Here is a 25,117-nt window from a genome sequence, read left to right as displayed (position 1 = left end):
GAACAGTTGTACGGGGTGATAATTAATAACAAACCTTATGTGGTTTGCGATGCTCGCCAAAGAAACACTATCTTTATTTGGCTTAAGATAGTTTGTATAATTATCCTCCCATACCAACTCGTCTAGAGATACACACTAAACTTGGGTTACATAGACTCGATAGGAATGAAATGATGAAACTGAACCGACCTACTTCGTTGCTCTGTCTTCCCATGGAATAAAACTGTATCTACAATTAAGATACAAAACAGATACGTCGTATTTCCATATTGTTCATCTATTATTTCAGGTGCATACACTAAACACGAAAAGCACACACCAAATATCCCCGTCGTAACTGGGTTATTAGTATTTTCCCCTCGGTGTTTCATTTGTATACAAATAGCATAAAAATTCCGAGTTAAAGAAATGGGTCATGAATATCTAAATAAGGTTTTGAATAGTTTAAACAGTGTCTTAACTTGACAGTTTTCGCTTAAATATAACAGAACCATTGTGGGCGAAATACATGCGTTTGCAATCTATAGTAAAGACAGGACGATCATTTTGTTGCCACAAAATGTCTGTCAGTGAAACTGAAAACTGATAGATAGAGTTTTAATGAAAATACGTTGAGTCTGTTTGTTTTGTATTTGTATTGAGTATAGCTTCATTACATTGCTATCTCTCCAGTTGATTATCTTACCAAAGATACTGCGTCGGAAGAAAAGGATCATTTTGTGTTGTTTGTTCATATTTGACGACCTTGAAACAGCGATACTTTTACTCGTAGCATTTGAAACTAAACTTGCTTAAATTGGGTATAGCACATCGATGTCAAAAGAGAATGGTGGGTTTCTGCATTGTGCAATAAAGAGTAAAATGTCCAAAAATATTACAATAGAAAGAACGTTTTAAGGTTGTTAGTCAATTTTGTATTGTACATCAGCAGAATATGAAATGAAGAACAGTTCATTTGGAGTAAAATAAGCAAGGTTGTGGTTAGTGAACTAGCAATAATTATGAAGATTATAAAAATTTTGCGTTATAGTGCGATTCCTATAGGTGACCCCGGTCATCCGGGTACTTATTTTGCCTACACTTACGCTTTTCAACCCACAATAGACCGTGGAGCAGTGCGACTAGTTGAAGACTTGTAGCAGAGGCTGATTTAGTCTGTTTACATTTTGTTTTGACCTCAAATCGAGGCCGATTTCGGTAAAATAAAGGTTAAATACTTGGCGAAAATTGCATTTTATGTGAAGTTGAACGGTGGAAGCTCTATAGTCCGACGGTTCTTTATTCCGACGGTTCTTTAGTCCGAAGGTTCTTTAATCCGACGGTTCTTTATTACGAAGGTTCTTTATTCCGACGGTTCTTTATTTCGAAGGTTCTATAGTCCGAATTTTAAAAAAAGGTTCCTTAATCCGAATATTAATAGAGGTCCTTTAATCCGAATTTTAAAAACGGTTCTCTAGTCCGAATATGAAAATAGGCTCTATAGTCCGAATTTAAAAAGGGTTCTATAGTCCGAATATGGAAATAGGCTCTATTGTCCGAATTAAAAAAATAACGCAAATAACGTATTTTTAGGATCTTTGTTTACAGTAAGTTGGGGGATGCGTGTACGCAGGATTTGTTTTTGATGACGGGGGGTAAAAGTACTATTCTTAGTCAGTGGGAGTGGTCTATTAGTAGACACATAATCTGATTGGACAATCGCATGATTTTGGGTGTCGTCTATCAGGCTGTAGACGACCCACGTCATCATGAGTGTTGATAACGCGTAACACGCTCATAGAGGTGCGCGTATGTATCGCGTTGTATGCGTAGACGCAGTGCGGAATACTCGCACGCGCTAGCAGTACGCGCAACAAAAGATGTGAAGTTGTAAACAAGTTTCGTTCATTTTAGAAAAAGGGGAGTTTTTATGACGGTAACTTAATTTTTGCTTTAAAATATAGTTTAAGGTTATTAAAATAATATTTAACTGACTAAGAATGAGAATAAACGATAGGAATTTTTATTTTGCCTATCCTCTACCTATGATAGACGACAGGCAGGTCCAATATTTTTATCGTAGTGGATACCGGCTGCGCCGGCATCCACTACTCAAAATATTGACCTGCCTGTCGTCTATCACACGGTAGAGGATAGGCAAAATAAAAATTCTATCGTTTATTCTCTAAGTATTGTCATCCTGTTTAGGCGCAGTAAATGTTAATGTTATAAACAATTCGGACTATAGAGCCTTTTTACTGATTCGGACTAAAGAACACGGTATCCGTTTCGGACTATAGAACCGTTTTGCAATTTCTGACTATAGAACCCTTTTTCAAATTCGGACATTAGAGCCTATTTTCATATTCGGACTATAGAACCCTTTTTTAAATGCGGACTATAGAGCCTATTTTCATATTCGGACTAGAGAACCGTTTTTAAAATTCGGATTAAAGAACCTCTTTAAATATTCGGATTAGGGAACCGTTTTTAAAATTCGGACTATAGAACCTTCGAAATAAGAATAAAGAACCTCTTTTTAATTTTTTTCGGACTAGAGAACCTCTTTTAAAATTCGGACTAGCGAATGCTATGAACACATGTTCGGACCAGCGAACCTTCGGACTAAAGAACCTTCGGATTATAGAAGTGTCGGATTATAGAGCAGTCCCCAGCTGAACACATGAACATGTAGAGGAGAGTCTTTATTTTTGTTGTTGGCTGGAGGGCCCATGTCGAGAAGTTATAGAAATAGTAGTATTTTGGCCGATTTGAAAAGGGACAAACCACAAAAAACTACAAATTTGACTTCTGAATCGTATTTGTTGTCAACGGAGGTCAACGGCTTGTGACGTCACTCCAGGGTCACCTATTCTATTTATTGATTGAAAATTCATTGATTGTAATGAAATAACTGGTAATCATAATGAAATAATCAGTAATCATCATTAATGAACGTTAAGGTGTATATCAATTTTCTTCAATTCGATTAAAACAATAAGTTCGATGAGCCACTACCATCTGGAGCTATCTGACTGACGACGGGGAAGATCCGCAAAAGCGCTCCCGGTAAGCGGAATTACAAAGTAGTGTAGATGCTCATATTCACAAAAATTTATAGTTTTCTGTACTAAAAAGTTTGCTGGCACGCGTGGCATTTGAAGTTACAAATTTCAAGTAGTCATTAGTGTAGAAAACTTAACGTATGTCATTAAATTGCTAAGAATAGAGACAACAAGTGTAGTACAATAACTATTATTGTTACCTGTTAGTACAATGTCAAACACATCCCTAACATTCCTTATACCGTATCACAGGTGTGGCGACCCGGGGACGGGGTATGGGGGAGGCAAAACTTATCTCATCAGGGCTAAAACAAAATTACGGTTAAGTTTTAGGATTAGGGTTAGATTTTGAGATTAAGATTCGTGTTTGGATATGATACGGGTTGGAATAGGATTAGGGTTAGGATTATGAGATTATGATTAGGGTTATTATTATGATTACGACTGAACATCCTACTGCATGATTATAGCAACTGAATCTGATTAAAAGTATTCTGAACTTCCCATCCTAATTTAAAACTGCATGAGAATATCGGCATCTCGATCGGCATGACTCCCAAGTTTATCACATCCAAAGAAAGATAACCCGTGCGCAACACACTTAATATCTTAACGAAATATGATAGGCTCTACTTGGATGTTGCCTCATTGAAGATTGCACTTGCTGCAGGGTAGCCCTACTTAAGTTAGCTACGTGCTTCGGCATCTAAACACATCCCCAAATTGGGTCATTTAACATAATTGTATGTGTCACATTATATCTATTGCGTAGAAACCAAAGTAGAAAGTGATCACGCTGCCAAGTATGCGTATGCAAATTAATTGGACCCAGAGGAAGACCATACAGTATTACATGTTTGTATGTCACAGCCCACATCACAGAATTTTTGACAGTTTATTGGCAAGAAGGTCAATATAATTTTTTTGAAACCTAAAAATGGCCAAATATCTTTATTTCCCAGAATCATTGCTTTTCCTTTAAGTTTTTTGTCATATATGCTACGCATTATACCATATTACTTACATGGCTATATTTAAGGCCTTCTGCATTCTGATTTTATTCAGTGATGTAGATTAATTAGGATACTGCGTCTGTAAAGCACTAAACAATGTATGATTTACATACTTTATTTATTCTAATGAATAAGGAAACGTTTTTACAAACTAAAAGAGGCTTAAGAGCCAAGTCTCACATATCAGCAAACAGATAGACACAAAATGGTATCAATATCTACAGCTGTGCGCATCATGTAAAAGATTCACAATCAAGATTATAGTGCGAGCAACTGAATACAATATCATATTTGAAACGCTACCTCTTCAAAATGACAAGTCACAATTGAAAAGTGAAGCACTGCAGGAATTTGTAATAAAATGACTAACTGTTACTCGCTGCGTTGGAATTCAAATAAAATTATTGCTTATTTCAAACGATTGTTTCAACAGGTAGTATCGAAACGATTATTGATAGAGCTATACCACCAGTAATCATCTTGATATTATTTATGAAATTAAGAAAAATTGATGTGTTTTTATGGAATGGGAATAGTCACCCACACCTTCATAGATCTGTGGTGCGTAGTCTCCAATAACTATGCACCCACGTAACGTGATATTGATAATACCAGGGTCATTCAAAAAGTTCTGCCTCAACCGACATATCTTTACATCTGTCAATAGAAGCCCGTTGAAAGTAGCAATTGGAAAAAAGTATTCTAATATCTTTACTTGTAACTTTAAGCTAGGAGATAAAACTTTAACGAGTGATTTTACTCAGAAAAATCAGTTACTATTGCCTGATTTGCATGCCCTGAAGTGAAATATCGTTATATATTCCAGGAGAAAAGGATGCCAGGCCCCTAACAAAAGCTTAAAAACAATCTTTAACCTTTCTTGTACTGTTGTTTCAGTAATGTGTAATCTGGTAGCATAATCAAATCACCAAAGTTTTACTCTAGAGATGTATACCATACATTTCCAGTGGTTCTTTTCCATTTCCGTTACACCAAATCTTCTTTTGGGTCTGATATCATTTACAGTGGCGGCGCTGCGGGGGAGGGGGACATGGGGGGGGGGAATGCTCCCAAGACAGAAGCTCTTCCCTCCAATTTCCCCCAGAAAAATTGAAAAGAGCGGTGAAAAGCCACTTTTTAGCCAAAACTAGGTGAAAATGCCCCCTAGTCGGAGGCTCTGCACTCTTTGCCCCCCCGAAAAAAATGTATGTAAATTAGCATGGCCTCATTTGTTGGTGACATTACAAGATTCGAACAAGATATATACAATTTAGAGAACAAATGTGAGTTGAAACAGTACTTTTTCAATGACCCTTGTATACCAGATACAGCTATTTGAACCGCGAGTATTTTGATCCTCGAATTCGCTTTGCCTGAAACCATCTTTGAGTTTTAAAATTACTAATACGATAAATTGAAATGCTACGTATTATATTACAGAAATACTACCGCAGTTTAACCATGTTAAATTCGGCAATTCCTTTATCGCTCAAGAGAGTTCAAACTTTCAAATGAATTTTGCTATTAAATAGAGCATCGAGTGGCGAGAAAACGGGTGACTATTGGCGCCTTGAACAGTGTGACTTCAAGGCATTGAGTACTTATATCAAGTCTACAAAAATAGAATGTATGCTCTTGATAATTCTTGAATTTGCCCTCGAGATTGAAAGAAATGAAAAAATAGAAACCACGAATATGAAGTGCAAATGCAAAGTATCCCAAAGATGTTGGCTTCGACAAAACTGTTGATATGTTTAAAGATTTCGGTCCAAGTCATCTGTAAATTTTGTTCATTTTGAACAATTCCTAAGTAAAAACGAAGTTTTTGACTCACGTTTTAGTGACGTTTCACCACTACACTAGTGGCTTCATCAGACTGGCAACTCATCACATCTGACTGTTTCCTTTTATGGGTAACAGTACGCACCGTTGAGGGCGTGATGAGTTGGTCAAAGATGTTGTTGAGTGCGTAGGCCCCCTCGTCCTTGTTTAGAGTGTCATGTCCTTTTCTGCGGATCCAAATGGCCTCCTTGAGCCACCTGGTAGTCTTATCAGCTTCACGATCAATGACCTTGGATTCCTCCCAATTGATTGAGTGATTTGTGGAGGCAACATGGTCGGTGATAGCAGATTTGTGAATCTCAGTGACAGAAGATTTACGATTTGCACGTGTGAATGGTCTGGCTTCAAATTTCTCAACCTCTTTTTGGTGCTCTTTAAGTCGGGTGCCAAAGGGACGGCCAGTTTCGCCAATATAGGAACTGCGGCAGTCACCACAGGGAATCTCGTAAATGGCCTCCGCTTTCTGCTGGGGGAGAAGTTTGTCCTTAGGGTGGACGAGCATACTGCGAATGGTGCGATGTGGTTTCATGGCAGTAGAGAATCCATGCTTTTTGAACACACGGGAGACTCGCTCAGAAACGCCCTCTATGTAGGGAACCACGACCATGCCTTTGGTTTTCTCACTGTCATCTTTTCGCTTTGTCGTAGGTTTTGTCTTAGGAGTGGATCTGTCTTTTTGGACTTTTTTAATAGACCAATCTGGGTAGCCGCAAGTGGTCAATGCATCGCGTATTTTTTTCTCCTCAGTTTGTTTGTCCGCTTCCTCTGTTACCAACGCGTCACTCCTGTCTAACAGCGTTCTAACAACTCCCAGCTTTTGATGTAAGGGGTGGTGGGAGGAGAACTGAAGATATTGATCAGTGTGCGTTTTCTTACGGTAGATGCAGAGTTTTACTGATCCATCCGGTTTTCTGGTGATTAGGGTGTCGAGGAAGGGGATCGAACCTTCTTGTTCTTGCTCGTATGTGAACTTGACGCTGTTGGTGGGGTCAATGGAATTCAGATGATCTGTAAGGTTGTCTACCTCTCCTTTATGTACGATTTCCAACACGTCATCTACGTATCTTTTCCAGAGACGCGGGCGACAGGCTACCGGGGCCGTGGAAATGGCTTTCTGCTCCAGCCACTCCATGAATATATTACACGCGAGAGGGCTGAGGGGACTTCCCATAGCCATGCCGAACCGTTGGCGGTAGATATCACCAGAATAGCTAAAGTAGGCGACAGTAGCAAGACAAAATTTTGTAAGTTCGATGATGTCATTAATTGTGAGAAGGGTTCTGTTTTTGAGGTCTTTATCCTCACTCAGTCTATCACGGAGCACATGGAGAGTGAGATCGATGGGGGTACTGGTAAAAAGCGCCACCACATCATGCGAATTAAGAATCTCATCTTCTGTGAGGACAATGTCTTTCAAGTCTTCCGCAAGACTTTTGGAGTTCAGAACATGATGTTCGGATTGACCAACAATGGGGCTCAGAATATCGGCTAGGGACTTGGCCACATTATAACCGATAGAGCCAGTAAAATCTACGATGGGTCGCAACGGGGTTCCATCTTTGTGAATTTTGGGACTGCCATAAATTCTTGGAACATTTTCAGAGGTGGGATACAAGAATTGCTTGTCTGTCTTCTTGATTTTATCCTCTTTTTCAAGTCTCTGCAAGATGGAAACTAACTCTCTTTTATGTTTTGCCGTTGGATCCATGTCTAATTTTTCATAAGTCTTAGGGTCGCTAAGGAGGGCATCCATTTTTTCCTGATATTCCGTTTTGTCCATGACAACCGTGGCCCTGCCTTTGTCGGCCCCCAGGACCATGATAGACTCCTCTTTTTGGAGTTGTTTAATTGCGATGCGCTCATCTTTATTGATGTTTGAGGGGGGCAATTTTGCCGATTTTAAAGTGCCAACAATCTCAGCACGTAATTGTGCCGCTTCCGGTTTGGTAAGCTTCCAACAAGCTTTCTCACAAGCTACAATATGTTCATCTACAATAGACGGCTGATTTAAATTATCAGGACTTACCGCGTAACCGAGGCCACGAGCTAATACACTATTCTGAGCATCAGATAATTTGTATTTCGACAGATATTTCACCCATCGCTTCAGTTGGGTACCACTCAAGTCCAGATCAGCGTGAGAATTGCTTTTGTTTACATCGTTGGAAGTAGATTTTTCATGTTGGAACTCACTCTCGCGGGAGTTTTCTACATGGCGCGAGATTTCGCGAGACAGATCTTTGTTTATGTCGCGGGCATTTAAAATGGCATTTGCGCGGATTTTTTCCTCCTCTAAAGTCTTTATTTTGTTGGTAACAACTCGGATCCTCTCATTTAACAAAGCTTTCTCGGCTTTATTCACAATATCACGAGCCCGTTTGGTGTTGATGGGGCAGTTAAGCTTTAAGCTGGTTGGAATAAGACCACTGTGTTTAGCCCGTAGGGAGAACACTCTATGACATCTGAAACGCGATATTTTCCGTTCCGTGTTTTCAAGCAATCGGAGGTCTTTCACTGCGTTTCGTCCATAATTCTCTCTCAAATCTTTGAACAAGTTCATTAGGAATGTAGGATTCAACTGTAAATTTTGTTCATTTTGAACAATTCCTAAGTAAAAACGAAGTTTTTGACTCACGTTTTAGTGATGTTTCACCACTACACTAGTGGCTTCATCAGACTGGCAACTCATCACATCTGACTGTTTCCTTTTATGGGTAACAGTAGGCACCGTTGAGGGCGTGATGAGTTGGTCAAAGATGTTGTTGAGTGCGTAGGCCCCCTCGTCCTTGTTTAGAGTGTCATGTCCTTTTCTGCGGATCCAAATGGCCTCCTTGAGCCACCTGGTAGTCTTATCAGCTTCAATGACATGACACTCTAAGAGGTCCAAGTCATGTTTCAGGTCAATGTTGAAGTCCTAAGCTAAAGTACACAACGCAAACATATGGACGAACAAACAAGCGCAAATAAATGATCGAACAAACAACAAATGAACAAGGTAATCGTAATAGAAAATGACCAATTAACTTTCAGGATAAATGTTAACCGAAATAGCCTAAACTGTGTCGTGATGATGAAAGTTGGGACATCATTAGTTGTACAACTTCGTCAAAAAGAAAATATCACTTTAATAACTAAAACTCGCATAACCAAAACTACTCCAAACCAAACCATTTGAGTCTAGTATCTAACTGTTTGAACCATCAAGACTGTGAAACGTATTTTGTAAATCCTTAGGGATCTTTGCATTAGAGTGCGTACATATAGATAAAAAGAGTTTCAACTAAATAGCAGACACAAGTTTAAATGGGATGGGAATTCCTGGCTCCTCAATATGTGACACACGTACATTAGTTTGATTTCAATATAATAAATTGATACTTTAATTTCGTCTATCAACACCAACGTTAACAACGTTAAACCACAAGCTAGTTATAAGAGCATTAACAAGTTGATATCGCTAAGTTAATGCTAACTTGATGAAAAAAGTAAAAGTAAAAATACAGTATCTACAAGTAAATAACATAACAGATGCTGTGTTTTGATTCGGAAGGTAAGTGTTTTTGAATCAGTCTGTCACCAAAGTAAAAATACAGTATCTATAAGTAAATGGAAGGCAAGTGTTTTTGAATCAGTCTGTTACCAAAGTAAAAATACAGTATCTACAAGTAAATAACATAGCAGATGCTGTGTTTTGATTTGGAAGGCAAGTGATTTTGAATCAGTCTGTCACCAAAGTAAAAATACAGTATCTACAAGTAAATAAAATAGCAGCTGCTGTGTTTTGATTTGGAAGGTAAGTGTTTTTGAATCAGTCTGTCACCAAAGTAAAAATACAGTATCTACAAGTAAATAACATAGCAGATGCTGTGTTTTGATTTGGAAGGCAAGTGTTTTTGAATCAGTCTGTCACCAAAGTAAAAATACAGTATCTACAAGTAAATAAAATAGCAGCTGCTGTGTTTTGATTTGGAAGGTAAGTGTTTTTGAATCAGTCTGTCACCAAAGTAAAAATACAGTATCTACAAGTAAATAACATAGCAGATGCTGTGTTTTGATTTGGAAGGCAAGTGATTTTGAATCAGTCTGTCACCAAAGTAAAAATACAGTATCTACAAGTAAATAAAATAGCAGCTGCTGTGTTTTGATTTGGAAGGTAAGTGTTTTTGAATCAGTCTGTCACCAAAGTAAAAATACAGTATCTACAAGTAAATAACATAGCAGATGCTGTGTTTTGATTTGGAAGGCAAGTGTTTTTGAATCAGTCTGTCACCAAAGTAAAAATACAGTATCTACAAGTAAATAACATAGCAGATGCTGTGTTTTAATTTGGCAGGCAAGTGTTTTGAATCAGTCTGTCACCAAAGTAAAAAAACAGTATCTACAAGTAAATAACATAGCAGATGCTGTGTTTTGATTTGGAAGGCAAGTGTTTTTGAATCAGTCTATCACCAAAGTAAAAATACAGTATCTACAAGTAAATAACATATCAGATGCTGTGTTTTAATTGGGAAGGTAAGTGTTTTTCAACCAGTCTGTCACCAAAGTAAAAATACAGTATCTACAAGTAAATGGAAGGCAAGTGATTTTGAATCAGCCTGTCCCCAAAGTAATGTTATGTTGGCTTTCTTGCGGTCGGATACCCACATTTTCTGCAGTAGGATTCCCATTGTATGTGGCTAAGATTGTCTTTCCTGCACTCGAATGTTTGTGCTGTATTGTTAATTGTGTTTTCTGTGGTTTGATGCTCACAGTGTACGGTCAATGTTGTCATTTGTGGAGTGGTTTCGGTTACTCCTTCATGTAATTATGCACGAAATTAGGGTTAGGGTTAAGGTTAGGATTAGGGTTAGTTTAGGGTTGGAATTAGGGTTAGGGTTATGGTTAGGGTTAGGATTAGGGTTAGGGTTAGGGTTAGGATTAGGATTAGCTTACACAAAATAATTACACGAAGGACACACCGTGGTTTCCCATTGTGATTGGTAAATGTTACCTTTGCAGCAGTCCAAAAAGCAATATGAGCATTTCTCTTGTTGAATGATGAAAGTTTACACTAGTTCTACTTAATTCAAACCGACAATATACAATCCCTTTACACTTTAATAGACATAAGCGTAAATCGTCGCGTCTTTGGCCGTCAGAGAATGAACATGCAAGGACTGATAATTAATAACAAAGCGTATGTGGTTTGCGATGCTCGCCAAAGAAACACTATCTTTATTTGGCTTTAGATAGTTTGTATAATTATTCACCCATAGCAACTCGTCTAGAGATACACACTAGACTTGGGTTACATAGACTCGATAGGAACGAAATGATGAAACTGAACCGACCTACTTTGTTGTTCTGTCTTTCTATGGAATAACGCTGTATCTACAAGTAGGTTACAAAACAGGTACGTCGTTTGTCCATGGTAGGGCAGTGTTGTTCATCTATTATATCAGGTGCATACACTAAATACGAAAAGCACACACCAAATATCCCCGTCGAAACTGGGTTATTAGTATTTTCCACTTAGTGTTTCATGTATATACAAAAAATAGGATAAAGAATCCGAATTAAAGAAATGGGCCATTTGAATCTCTAAATAGTGTTTTAATTTGACAGTTTTAACTTAAATCTATGTATATAGTACAGAGCCATTATGAGCGATCTTTTTGATGTCACAAAGTGCCTGTCAGTGAAACTGAAAAAGGATAGATAGAGAGTTTTAATGAAAATACATTGATTCTGTTTGTTTTTACATTTACATTGCTATCTCTCCAGTTGATTATCTTTTCAACAACTCTTCCTATCCCTTTGTACAGGAGCCAAGCGTTGTTAATCCGTGATGAATCCACACTTTTACTGTAGCGTATACGCGAACGCGAGCGAGACTACGCGTTACGCGAGAGCGCGTAAAATTCGTCATTCCTGGAACCTTTATGCGTATGCAAGCTTACAAGTTGAATTCAGTATTTTTCAGGTAGCGGCTATAATGAAAAACAGAGATAAAAATACTAGTTCGCGTCTGACGTCAGGGTAAACGCGCGCCGTGATTGGTTGCAGACGTGCGCAGTGTGGCATTTTCTGTCTAGTTGTCAGAATTTCAGACGCGATTTAGTCTTTTTATCTCTGTCTTTCAGTATAAACATTGCCGTTTTATTCTGTAGTTTTATTGCTGATATCAACAGAGAAATCATCGAAGTTTTTGTAAGGCTGAGTGGCAATGATTAACTGACATTCCTCGTGAAATAATCGTGAATTATACGATCTTTAGCTTCTTTTCGTTGTTGAAAGGATTCAATCATGTTTCACCGTTGTTCATCACCGATTAACAACTCGCGTCTGGTGCGTCTGCGTGGTTTACCGCGAAGTAAACCACGTAGACGACGCGGACGCATCGTTGTTAATCGGTGATGAACAACGGTGAAACATGATTGAATCCCTAAACCAACGATGCAGTGTCGGAAGAAAGTGACCATTTTGAGTTGTTTGTACATATTTGATAACCTTGAAACAGAGATACTTTTACTAGTAGCTCTTGAAAAAACTTACTTTAATTGGGAATACTGAGGTATACAATATAGCACATCGAGGACAAAGAGAAAGATGGATTCCTGCATTCTGCAATAAAGAGTAAAATGTCCGAAAAATATTACAATAGAAAGAATGTTTTTAAGTTGTTAGGCAAATTTATACTATACATCACAAAGCACACGAATATGAAATGAAGAACAATTCATTTGGCATGTTTGGGGTAAAATAAGCAAGGTTGTGGTTATTGAACTAGCAGTTATGAAGTATATATTAAAAGGTTTTGCGTTATGTATTCCTATTCTATTTATTCATGAAATAATCGGTAGTCATAATGAAATAACCGATAAACAAGAAGTTTGAAGGGTCATTGCACTATTGACGCGGAAGGTCCGCGAAAGCTCCCCCGGTGCGGTAAGTGATATTACAACGTAGCGTAGATGTTCATATTCACAAACATTATAAAAGAAGTTTGCTGGCACGTGGCATTTTAAGTTAAAAGATACTCATTAGTGTAGAAAATCTAACGTATGTCGTTGAATTGCTGTAAATATGGACAAAATGTGTGGTACAATAATTATTATTGTACCTATAGTACAAAGCCAAACACATCCCATCATTCGGTATATATCACAGGTGTGCATATAGGGAACAACTTCTCGCATCGGAGTCAAAACAAAATTAGGGTTAGGTTTTGAGATTAGGATTCAGGTTTGGGATATGATACGGGTTGGAATAGGATTAGGGCTAGGATTATGATTAGGGTTGTGATTAGGATATTACTGAGCATGCGATTGCTGGATTATTGCAAGTAAAAAAGAAATAAAGTAACACTGCTTGATTATAATTATTCATCACTTCCTTATAATTCGTATATAACCATTCTAATTTTAAACTGTATGAGAATATCGGTATGCCGATCGGCATGTACTCCTAGTTTTATCACATCCAAAGAAAAGATAACAACCCGTATGCAGGGCCCGTACGCAACACACTTGATACTAGTATCTTTTTAACGAAACTTGAGAGGTTCTACTTAAATGTTGCCTCACTTTGAAGATTACGCTTGCTGCAAGGTATCCCTACTTTACGTGCTTCGGCATCTAAACACATCCCCTAATTGGGTCAATTAACATGATTGCGTGTGTCACATTCTATCATGCAAAATATATCTCTACAAGTAGAAACCAAAGTAGAAAGTGATCACGCTGCCAAGTATGCGTATGCAAATTAATTGGAAGGAAAAGGACCACGGAAGAAGACTATATTATGCTACTTGCAATATTATATGTTCACAGTCCACATCATAGACCTTTTAACAGTTTATTGGCGAGGAGGTCTATATACATTTTGAAACTGAATGTGCAAGAATTTGTTAAGTATTGGCTCAAAATATCTCTATTTCCCAGAATCGTTGCTGCTAGAATTATAACAAACAAACAAACAAACAAACAAAAATTTAAACAACTAATTGACGATGTGCATTGCCTTTAGTTTGCAAGTTTTCTGTCACATGGCTGTATTTAAGGCATGTATACTTGATTTATTTTAATGAATTTAAGGAAACGTTATTGCAAACCAAAAGAGGCTTGTATTCTGTACTGATATGAAGTGACAGCAAAGAACTACGACTCACATAATCAGCAAACAGAAAGACACAAAACGGGTATCAATATCTACAGCTACAGCAAATTTGCACCCACGTGTACCATAAGAAAATTTACTCGATTGTTATATTAAACGTAATATTGATATATCTACATCTGTAAATGGAAGCCCTTTGAAAGTAGCAATCTGTAAAAGTAATCTAATGTCTGATTACTTTTTACTAGGAGACAAACCTTTAACAAGTGATTTTACTACAAGTGATTTTACACATAAATACAGTTATTATTGCTTGATGTCCATGCCCTGAAGTGAAATGTCGTAAAAAATGCCAGTAAAAAATATGTCAGGCCACCAAAACAAACTTCTAACAATCTTGCTTATACTTTTGTTGTTAGTGTCAGTAATCTCCCTCGAGATTCCTTTATACCGAATCCTGGTTCGGTTTTGAGATCATCTGTACAAAAATCTGGAAATTGCAATAATACAATGGCCTCAATAGCTGCAGATTAGGAATATACCATTTACAGAACGAATATGACTTGAAACAGTACTTTTTGAATGACCTTCGTATACCGCAGATGCCACGAAAACCGCGAGTATTTTGATCCACGAATTCTTTTTGCCCGAAACCATCTTTGAGTTTTAAAATTACTAATACGATAAATTGAAATGCTACGTATTATATTACAGAAATACTACCGCAGTTTAACCATGTTAAATTCGGCAATTCCTTTATCGCTCAAGAGAGTTCAAACTTTCAAATGAATTTTGCTATATGATTAAATAGAGCATCAAGTTGCGAGCAAACGGTGGCGCCTTGAACAGTGTGACTTCAAGGCACAGAGTACTTATAATCAAGTCTACAAAAATAGAATGTATGCTCTTGATAATTCTTGAATTTACCCTCGAGATTGAAAGAAATGAAATAATAGAAGCCAAGAATATAAAGTGTAAATGCAGAGTATCCCAACGATGTTGGCTTCGACAAAATTGTTGATATGTTTAAAGATTCCGGTCCAAGTCATGTTTCAGATCAATGTTGCAGTCCTAAGCTGAAGTATGCAAAGCAAACATATGCACGAACAAACAAGCGCAAATAAATGATCGAACAAACAACAAATGAACAAGGTACTAGTATTCGTAATAATAAATCCCGGTAATAAATAACCAAATAACTTTTAAGATAACAGTTAACCGAAATAGCCTAAACTGTGTTGTGATGATGAAAGTTGGGACATCATAAGTTGTACAACTTTATCAAAGAAAATATGATATTATTTACTAAAACTCGCATCACCAAAACTATTCCAAACCAAACCATTTCAGTCTAGTATCTAACTGCTTGAACCAATAATACTCAACAATTTCACATTTCCAGATTTTTGTATAGATGATCTCATACCAGAAGTTTCAGCCGCGACTCGTAAATATATTATTATATAAATAAACTATACTATAATTAAACCAAATGACGTCAATGGGATAATGCAAAATCCATTAAACTGCTATTTAGAAGTGTTGATGACTGCTCCATGTTCAGCTACTACACTCTTGAGCTCTCTGACTGACGACGCGGAAGGTCCGCGAAAGCTCTCCCTGTAAGCGACATTACTATGTAGTGTAGATTGTTCATATTCACAAACATTAATAGATTTCATTAAAAGAAGTTTTTGACACGTGACATTTTAAGTTACAAGGTTCAAATAGTCATTCGTGTAGAAAACCTAACGCATGTCATTGAATTGCTGTAAATAGGGACAAAGTGTGTAATACAATAATTATTATTGTACCTATATTACAAATCCAAACACATCCCATCATTCGGTATATATCATAGGTGTGCCTACTGGGGACATGTATGTAGGGAACAACTTCTCTCATCGGAGTCAAAACAAAATTAGGGTGAAGTTTTATGATTAGGGTTAGGTTTTGAGATTAAGATTCTGGCACAGAGAACCTATTCTTGAGAGGGCAATCTATTCACGTGGTTTCTTTTCCAACGCTAAAAGATCACGAATTTTGGTGGTTTGCAAATGAAAAGTGTCCGCACTATCGATTGATTACGTAACTGTTATGAATAATTTATTAGGTTTTTCAATGCAATCGCCTCGACCCATTAATGCATATTATCTGTATTATCAAAGTACTTGGAATAGCAATCCGGTGAGTTCACTGAACTACGCCCTAATACTGATAGAGTTTTAATGGCGTTAATCCTCTCCATACACAGTTGAACAAATACAATAGATGAAGGTCAACACGTATGACCTCCTATGTGACATGTTATATGTGATGTACAAAAACCTGAATATCATAAAGATCAGTATTCGTTTGTGCATATGAACTGCACGTTTACGTTGCTAAATATTACTCATTATATATTATGACAAATATTGGTATTATGACAATACGGTATATACATTGTATATAAAACGACTAATAGATCCTGCTATCATGGCGTCAGGTCAATGTTCATCATATCCCGTATGTTTCATAAAATTCACTCATATTTGAGACAAATTGCTGTGCCCATTTTATAGGTGCACAGGTAGATCCGTGTTGTTTTTAATTTTCATTTCTTTTTAATGAAAGAATTAAGGTTTTCCACTGCACGGGGGCCACAAGGGTGATACTAATTTTAATGCTATATTTTCAAAACGAATACGTGTTCCCGGTTGGCTCTATAGCGATTTCACAGAAAAGGTATTTCTAGTACAATGCAGCGTCGGACTCTAGCTGAGAGCGTAGCCTAAGTCATTATAGACTCCAATAATTGCTCTCCATACACAAATGAACAAACACAAAGGAGGGTAGTCTCCTCCGTGGCTAGCTTGATTTCGATGGAGCGAAACCAAATTGGCTGCGGAGGAGACGGGTAATTTTGCCATGCAAATGAGCTGAGTGTCGTAGCCCTGATTCTGGTTTGGAATATGATACGGGTTGGAATAGGATTAGGGCTAGGATTATGATTAGGGTTGTGATTAGGATATGACTGAGCATGCTATTGATGGATTATTGCAAGTAAAAAGAAATAAAGTAACACTACTTGATTAAAATTATTCTTCACTTCCTTATCCTTCATATATAACCATCCTAATTTTAAACTGTATGAGAATATCGGTATGCCGATCGGCATGTACACCTAGTTTTATCACATGCAAAGAAAAGATAACAACCCGTATGCAGGGCCCGTACGCAACACACTTAAATCTGAAAGGTTCTACTTAATGTTGCCTCACTTTGAAGATTACGCTTGCTGCAAGGTATCCCTATTTACGTGCTTCGGCATCTAAACACATCCCCTAATTGGGTCAATTAACATGATTGCGTGTGTCACATTCTATCATGCAAAATATATTTCTACAAGTAGAAACCAAAGTAGAAAGTGATCACGCTGCCAAGTATACGAATGCAAATTAATTGGAAGAAAAAGGACCAAGGAGGAAGATATGCTACATGCAATATTACATGTTCACAGTCCACATCATAGACCTTTTGACAGTTTATTGGCGAGGAGGTCTATCTACTTTTTGAACCTGAATGTGCAAGAGTTTCTTAAGTATTGGCTCAAAATATCTCTGTTTCCCAGAATCGTTGCTGTTAGAGTTAAAAAACAAACAAACAAACAAACAAACAAACAAACAAAAAAACAAACATTTAAACAACTAATTGACGATGTGCATTGCCTTTAGTTTTCAAGTTTTCTGTCACATATAATACGCTTTATACTATACGGTATTACTTACATGGCTGTATTTAAGGCATGCTGATATGATTTACACACTTTATTTATTTTAATGAATTTAAGGAAACGTTATTACAAACTAAAAGAGGCTTGGTATTCTGTATTGATGTAAAGTGACAGCAAAGAACCAATGCCCACATAACAGCAAACAGAGAGACATATAAAGGGTATCAATATCTACAGCTGTGGGCATCATAATATATTATGCACAATCAAGATTATTGTGAGAAACTAGATACCATGTCACAAAATGACAAGCAACAATGTGACACACTGCAAGAATTTGTAATAAAATGACTACTTGTCACTCACGTCAATCTACGTTGGAATTTATATAAAATTCTTGCTTATTTCAAACGATTGTTTGAACAGGTAGTATCGAAATGATTAGAGCTATATCACCAATAATCATCTTCATATTATTTATAAAACTAAGAAAAATTGATGTGTTTTTCTGGAATGGGGAATAATCACCTTCGTAGATGTGTGGTGCGTCTATCTCTAATAAATGTGCACCCACGTGTACCATTAGTAAATTTACTTGATTTTCATATTAAAGGTGATGTTGATAATACAAGGATCATTCAAAAAGTTCTGTATCGACGTACATGTCTCTACATATGTAAATGGAAGCCCGTGGAAAGTAGCAATTTCAAAGGTATTCTAATGTCTGATTACTTTAAACTTTGAGGTAGTAGACAAACTTTTAACAAGTGGTTTTACACAGACAGTTAGTATTGCCTGATTTCTATGCCGTGAAGTGAAATGTCGTTATATATTCCAGTAAAAAGGATGACAGGCCACTAACAAAAACCTGTAACAATCTTTTACTTTCCTTGTACTTTTGATGTTTTGCTTCAGTAATATGTATTTGTATGTATACATTTCCATTGGTTGTGTTCCATTTCCGTTACATCAAATCTTGGGTTGGTTCTGAGATCATCTATACACAAGTTTGTGGTATCAATTATCTATAAGTATGGCCTCATTTGTTGGTGACACTCCAATGTAAATGAATGCAGACTAGGAATATACCATTTACAGAACGAATGTGAGTTGAAACAGTACTTTTCGAATGACCCTCGTATACAGCGAGAGTATTTTGATCCACGAATTCTTTTTGCCTGAAACCATCTTTGAGTTTTAAAATTACTAATACGATAAATTGAAATGCTACGTATTATATTACAGAAATACTACCGCAGTTTAACCATGTTAAATTCGGCAATTCTTTTATCGCTCAAGAGAGTTCAAACTTTCAAATGAATTTTGCTATATATGATTAAAAAGAGCATCAAGTTGCGAGCAAACGGGTGACTATTGGCGCCTTGAACAGTGTGACTTCAAGGCACAGAGTACTTATATCAAGTCTACAAAAATAGAATGTATGCTCATGATAATTCTTGAATTTGCCCTCGAGATTGAGAGAAATTAAATAATAGAAACCATGAATATAAAGTGTAAATGCAGAGTATCCCAAAGATGTTGGCTTTGACAAAACTGTTGATATGTTTAAAGATTTCGGTCCAAGTCATGTTTCAGATCAATGTTGCAGTCCTAAGCTGAAGTACACAACGCAAACATATGGACGAACAAACAAGCGCAAATAAGTGATCGAACAAACACAAACAGCAAATGAACAAGGTAATCGTAATAAAAATGACCAAATAACTTTCAGGATAATTGTTAACCAAAATAGCCTACACTGTGTCGTGATGATGAAAGTTGGGACATCATAAGTTGTACAAAACTCACTTTATTAACTGCAACTCGCATAACCAAAACTACTCAAAACCATTTGAGTATAGTATCTAACTGTTTAAACCATCAAGACTGTGAAACGTATTTTGTAAATCCTTAGGGATCTTTGCATCAGAGTGCGTACATATAGGTAAAAAGAGTTTCAACCAGGTAACAGAGACGAGTTAAGTGGGATGGGAATTCCTGGCTCAACAATTCGCACATACATTAGTTTGGTTTCATTATAATAAATTGATACTTTAATTTCGTCTATCAATACCATCGTTAACAACGTTAAAACACAAAGCTAATTTTAAGAGCATTGACAAGTTGATATACGCGAAGTTATTGCTAACTTGTTAGAACATTTAAAGTAAAAATACAGTATCTAAAAGTAAATAACATAGCAGATGCTGTCTTTTGATTTGGAAGGTAAGTGTTTTTGAATCAGTCTGTTACCAAAGTAAAAATACAGTATCTACAAGTAAATAACATAGGAGATGCTGTGTTGTGATTTGGAAGGCAAGTGTTTTGAATCAGTCCTCACCAGAGTAAAAATACAGGATCTACAAGTAAATAACATAGCAGATGCTGTGTTTTGATACGGAAGGTAAGTGTTTTTGAATCAGTCTATCACCAGAGTAAAAATTCAGTATCTACAAGTAAATAACAAATCAGATGCTGTGCTTTGATTTGAAAGGTAAGTGTTTTTGAATCAGTCTGTCACCAAAATAAAAATACAGTATCTACAAGTAAATAACATAGCAGATGCTGTGTTTTGATTTGGAAGGCAAGTGTTTTTGAATCAGTCTGTCAGCAAAGTCAAAATACAGTATCTACAAGTAAATAACATATCACATGCTGTGTTTTGATTTGGAAGGCAAGTGTTTTTGAATCAGTCTGTCAGCAAAGTCAAAATACAGTATCTACAAGTAAATAACATATCACATGCTGTGTTTTGATTTGGAAGGCAAGTGTTTTTGAATCAGTCTGTCAGCAAAGTCAAAATACAGTATCTACAAGTAAATAACATATCAGATGCTGTGTTTTGATTTGGAAGGCTCGTGTTTTTGAATCAGTCTGTCACCAAAGTAAAAATACAGTATCTACAAGTAAATAGCATAGCAGATGCTGTGTTTTGATTGGGAAGGTAAGTGTTTTTGAATCAGTCTGTCAGCAAAGTCAAAATACAGTATCTACAAGTAAATAACATATCAGATGCTGTGTTTTGATTTGGAAGGCTCGTGTTTTTGAATCAGTCTGTCACCAAAGTAAAAATACAGTATCTACAAGTAAATAGCATAGCAGATGCTGTGTTTTGATTGGGAAGGTAAGTGTTTTTATATCAGTCTGTCAGCAAAGTAAAAATACAGTATCTACAAGTAAATACCATATTACATGCTGCGGTTTGATTTAAGGTGCCATATACTTCTCCGAGTTCAGTGACATTATTAATACAGATTACAGGTATGACGTCTAAGAAGTTAATTCTACATTTAAATTAACTTTCATTGACCAATGTCAATCAAAGGGGCTTTTATGCAGAATCTATCCAATATATCAGCACGGAATAGATTAGCATTTGGCAAAACGTAAACAGGTAGCCAACCCGGGTAGTTGAACGATTTATGATAATACACGGACTAACATTAAGTTCCATCACCATATGTGATGCGATCAAGCAAAATCAGTCGGAACTCGCAAATATTGATTTTGAGATATAGCCAAACAAAGGTAATATTTCCTTTTCTTTCCTATTGTTTTGGAAACTCTGTAATTGCTCATATTTTTGGAACTGGTTTTTCAAATTCATTGGAGTTTCCTGCAAAATGTAGCTTTGTAAATGCTTTTTACTATTTTGTAAGAAACTGAAAATTTAATATTTCCGAGTTCCGACTGATTTTGCTTGATCGCATCACATATATGCTTTTTTTAAAGGTATTGATCGATCATGACAGTGGCTATTATGATAATTAAGCGACAGGTGATCGATTTCGATATTCAAATGCAACGCTAGATATACACTTTCAATTCATCTGTAACGAGAACGTCTTTCATAGTGATTTCAAATGAATCCAATACATTTGGAAGAGGCAGTCTATTCCGTTTTGGTTTGTGTGTGCGGGAAGATATTATTCTTAATTGAAATTGAATGTCAATTTAATTAAATTGCCAATTAAGTTAAACGTATTTGTTAATTTAGTTATTCATAAGTATTTATTTCTTATATTAGCAATGTAATTGTTAATATATTTGCTTCATTGTTTAAGTAATTGTTCACTTAATAGTATATACTTAATTTAAATATTACTATTAAACTAAGCACTTGTCACCAAGTGTTTTGATTTGGAAGGCAAGTGTTTTTGAATCAGTCTGTCATCAAAGTAAAAATACAGTATCTACAAGTAAATAACATAGCAGATGCTGTGTTTGATTTGGAAGGTAAGTATTTTTGATTCAGTTTGTCACCAAAGTAAAAATACAGTATCTACAAGTAAATAACATATCAGATGCTGTGTCTTGATTTGGAAGGCAAGTGTTTTTGAATCAGTCTGTCCCCAAAGTAAAAATACAGTATCTACAAGTAAATAACATAGCAGATGCTGTGTTTTGATTTGGAAGGTAAGTGTTTTTTAATCAGTCTGCCATCAAAGTAAAAATACAGTATCTACAAGTAAATAACATATCAGATAATGTGTTTTGATTTGGAAGGTAAGTGTTTTTGAATCAGTCTGTCACCAAAGTAAAAATACAGCATCTACAAGTAAAAAAACATAGCAGATGCTGTGTTTTAATTTGGAAGGTAAGTGTTTTTGAATCAGTCTGTCACCAAAGTAAAAATACAGCATCTACAAGTAAATAACATATCAGATGCTGTGTCTTGATTTGGAAGGCAAGTGTTTTTGAATCAGTCTGTCACCAAAGTAAAAATACAGTATCTACAAGTAAATAACATATTACATGCTGCGTTTTGATTTAGGATGCCATTATACTTCTCCGAGTTCAGTGACATTATTAATACAGATGTTACGAGTCGTACTTGACTCAAGGCCAAAATCACCTTTTACCCGAACTCAAATGAATGCACAACACAAATACACTGTTTGATTAAGCTAACAAAATCTAAGTCTTTAATTGAAAGCAAGTTATGATTGGTACAATATATGACAACAATTAATGCACATACACAATAATCAAATATTATCACTCTTTAACTATTTAGTACTTAGCCAGCATTCTTCTTCTTGGTGATCATAAAGAGTTCCTGCAATGTTCTGGACAGCTGTTGTATATCCTTATTCGCTTGCCCTGCGAAAATCAGCGAAGTCCTTTGTACACTTGCATTGACAAATATCCTTGCGAATAAAATCCTCACACAAAAATGGCGTTGCTTTCTCCAAACTCCTATCTCCTTGCGCCGTTCTCCAAACGTCTAAATCCTTGCGCTGCTTTCTCCAAACTTAACTCCTTGCGTTGCTTTCTCCAACATTTGTGCTATTTCCACCTTTCACACAATATCTTCAGGAAGCAGGACTGCGATGCAGTTGTCCCCACTTATATTGACAGTTGCGTTGAATAAAAAAACCATAGATCATCATATTTAGATGATCTATGCATAAACCAGACTTCAGCAAGTCGACAGAAGAATATATATTCCTTTCTTGGAAGAAGTACGTTCTTTGACGTATTCTAGATCTTCTCCGACAACACTGGCAAGCAGTCGTACTTTGACTACATAAAATAAGTCTGGTTTGCAATTTCCTTTCTTTGAAGGAATTGGACTGTATAGTAAGCACATTAGCTAGCTAGCCCAGATCAACACTATAAACTGTGAAGAATTGTGTTTACGTTTTCTTATGTATCAAGCACTGGGAAATCCCAAGTATTAATAGCCAAATGTGATCTTGGGAATTCCCAAGCCTTAACTATAACATTAACCTTTCTCATTACATCACTTCCTTAGGGGAATTCCATGACATCATTTTCATTTTACAGTCTCAGGGGACTTTGCAATTGTGCAACACACTGAAAAAGGGAATTTCCAGCTATCCATTCAATTTGCTGAGAGGGGAATCCCTAAAATATCTCATGAAATAGATTTTAATTGTAAACAAAGATAATCAAATTAAATTACTCAGGGCACATCACACATATTACAGGTATGATGTCTAAGAAGTTAATTCTACATTTAAATTAACTTTCACTGACCAATGTCAATCACGGAAGCTTATATGCAGAACCTATCCAATTTATCATCACGGAATAGATTAGCATTTGGCAAAGCGTAAACTGGTAGCTAATCCTGGTAGTTGAACGATTTATGATAATACACGGACTAACAAGTTTCATCACCATGTATGCCTTTTTCAAAGGTATTGACCGATCATGACAGTGGCTATTATGATAATTATGCGGTCAGGTGATCGACTTCCATATTCAAATGCAACGCCAGCTATTCCCTTTCAATTGATAGCGTATAGCTTAAATCGAGCACGGCAATTTCATAGTACCGGGTCACATAAGGCTACGATCACATAGAAGTATACTATTTGGGTATACGGTGCACGTTTTGCAGGTGCACGCGTATAGCTTAAATCGAGCAAGGTAATTTCATAGTACCGGGTCACATAAGAGGGCACTATTCGAAAAGGCCGTATACCTGCGTATAGTAGTATAGTGGGAATAAGTGGGAATCGTGCGTGTTCGATTTTAGTGCAGCGTATACCGTCCTAATTTTAAAAGTAAACCATAAGTGGGTAAATTCATTTTTTTTAAATAGATGCACTATCTAATTCTGCACATTATGACACCTCATTGAATGCAATGTGACCTCAAGAAGTAAAGTTACAAGCATTTGATTAGACGAAGAAAATTGGTAAACTGACCTATCATGCCTATACTCGCTAATCGCTATACGAAATACGCTCATTCAATCAGGCTGAGTTCACATAGTATACTCCTATATGAACTCAGCCTGATCGAATGAGTGTATTTCGTATAGCAAATACCGTATACCGTATACTTCTATGTGATCGCAGCCTCACGATAACGTTTTCAAATCATAGTGATTTCAAATGAATCCAATACATTTGGAAGAGGCAGTCTATTCCGTTTTGGGTTGTGTGCGCTGGAAGATATTATTTTTAATTGAATTGTTAATTTAATTCTTTTAATAATTAAATTGCCAATTAAGTTAAACGTATTTGTTAATTTAGTTATTCATAAGTATTTATTTCTTATATTAGCAATGTAATTGTTAATTTATTTGTTTCATTGTTTAAGTAATTGTTCATTTAATAGTAATACTTAATTTAAATATTACTATTAACCTTAACACTCGTCACCACTAATTCGCAATAAGATATCAACATATTAAATACATAATGCTGCGAAATCAATCCCTCCGCTTAAATGCATTCGTAGTGGTTTGCATTCAAGGCCCATATACTTACTGGTAGCGCTGCTCCTAGAAAACCGCTATAGATTTACTTAAAATTGATTGTGGTCAGCCGTCAGGTACATTAGTCCACTTTTCAGGATTTTTTTGCACACATTGGGTGACTGAAACGCTCTCCAATTTCATAAACATACTACGGCAACTTACATATCGT

At 36.4% G+C, this 25,117-nt stretch overlaps 1 protein-coding gene across 1 annotated transcript; it reads right to left on the bottom strand.

Annotated features, from left to right (window-relative positions):
* Positions 1 to 4,927: 4,927 nt before the first annotated feature.
* LOC140142119 (uncharacterized) lies at positions 4,928 to 8,459 on the bottom strand. Its single transcript, XM_072164085.1, has 2 exons — positions 6,218 to 8,459; positions 4,928 to 4,965 (listed from the first exon to the last, which is right to left on the bottom strand). The coding sequence occupies exons 1-2, from the start codon at positions 8,457 to 8,459 to the stop codon at positions 4,928 to 4,930; spliced, it is 2,280 nt and encodes a 759-aa protein (XP_072020186.1).
* Between the last annotated feature and the right edge of the window lie 16,658 nt (positions 8,460 to 25,117).

Source organism: Amphiura filiformis, chromosome 20 (genome assembly GCF_039555335.1).
Source record: "Amphiura filiformis chromosome 20, Afil_fr2py, whole genome shotgun sequence".
In the NCBI taxonomy this organism is placed as follows: Eukaryota; Metazoa; Echinodermata; class Ophiuroidea; order Amphilepidida; family Amphiuridae; genus Amphiura; species Amphiura filiformis.
Note: the sequence above shows the minus strand (reverse complement) of the source record. Positions and strands in the feature narration are given on the sequence as shown.

What these genes read in the sequence shown, in the direction of transcription:
- LOC140142119 (XM_072164085.1), bottom strand. Translation starts at nt 8,459, where the DNA reads ATGAACTTGTTCAAAGATTTGAGAGAGAATTATGGACGAAACGCAGTG. An exon ending in ACCATTCACACGTGCAAATC is followed by an intron (nt 4,966 to 6,217) that starts GTAAATCTTCTG and finishes TTATGCTACCAG; the next exon opens with ATTACACATTACTGAAACAA.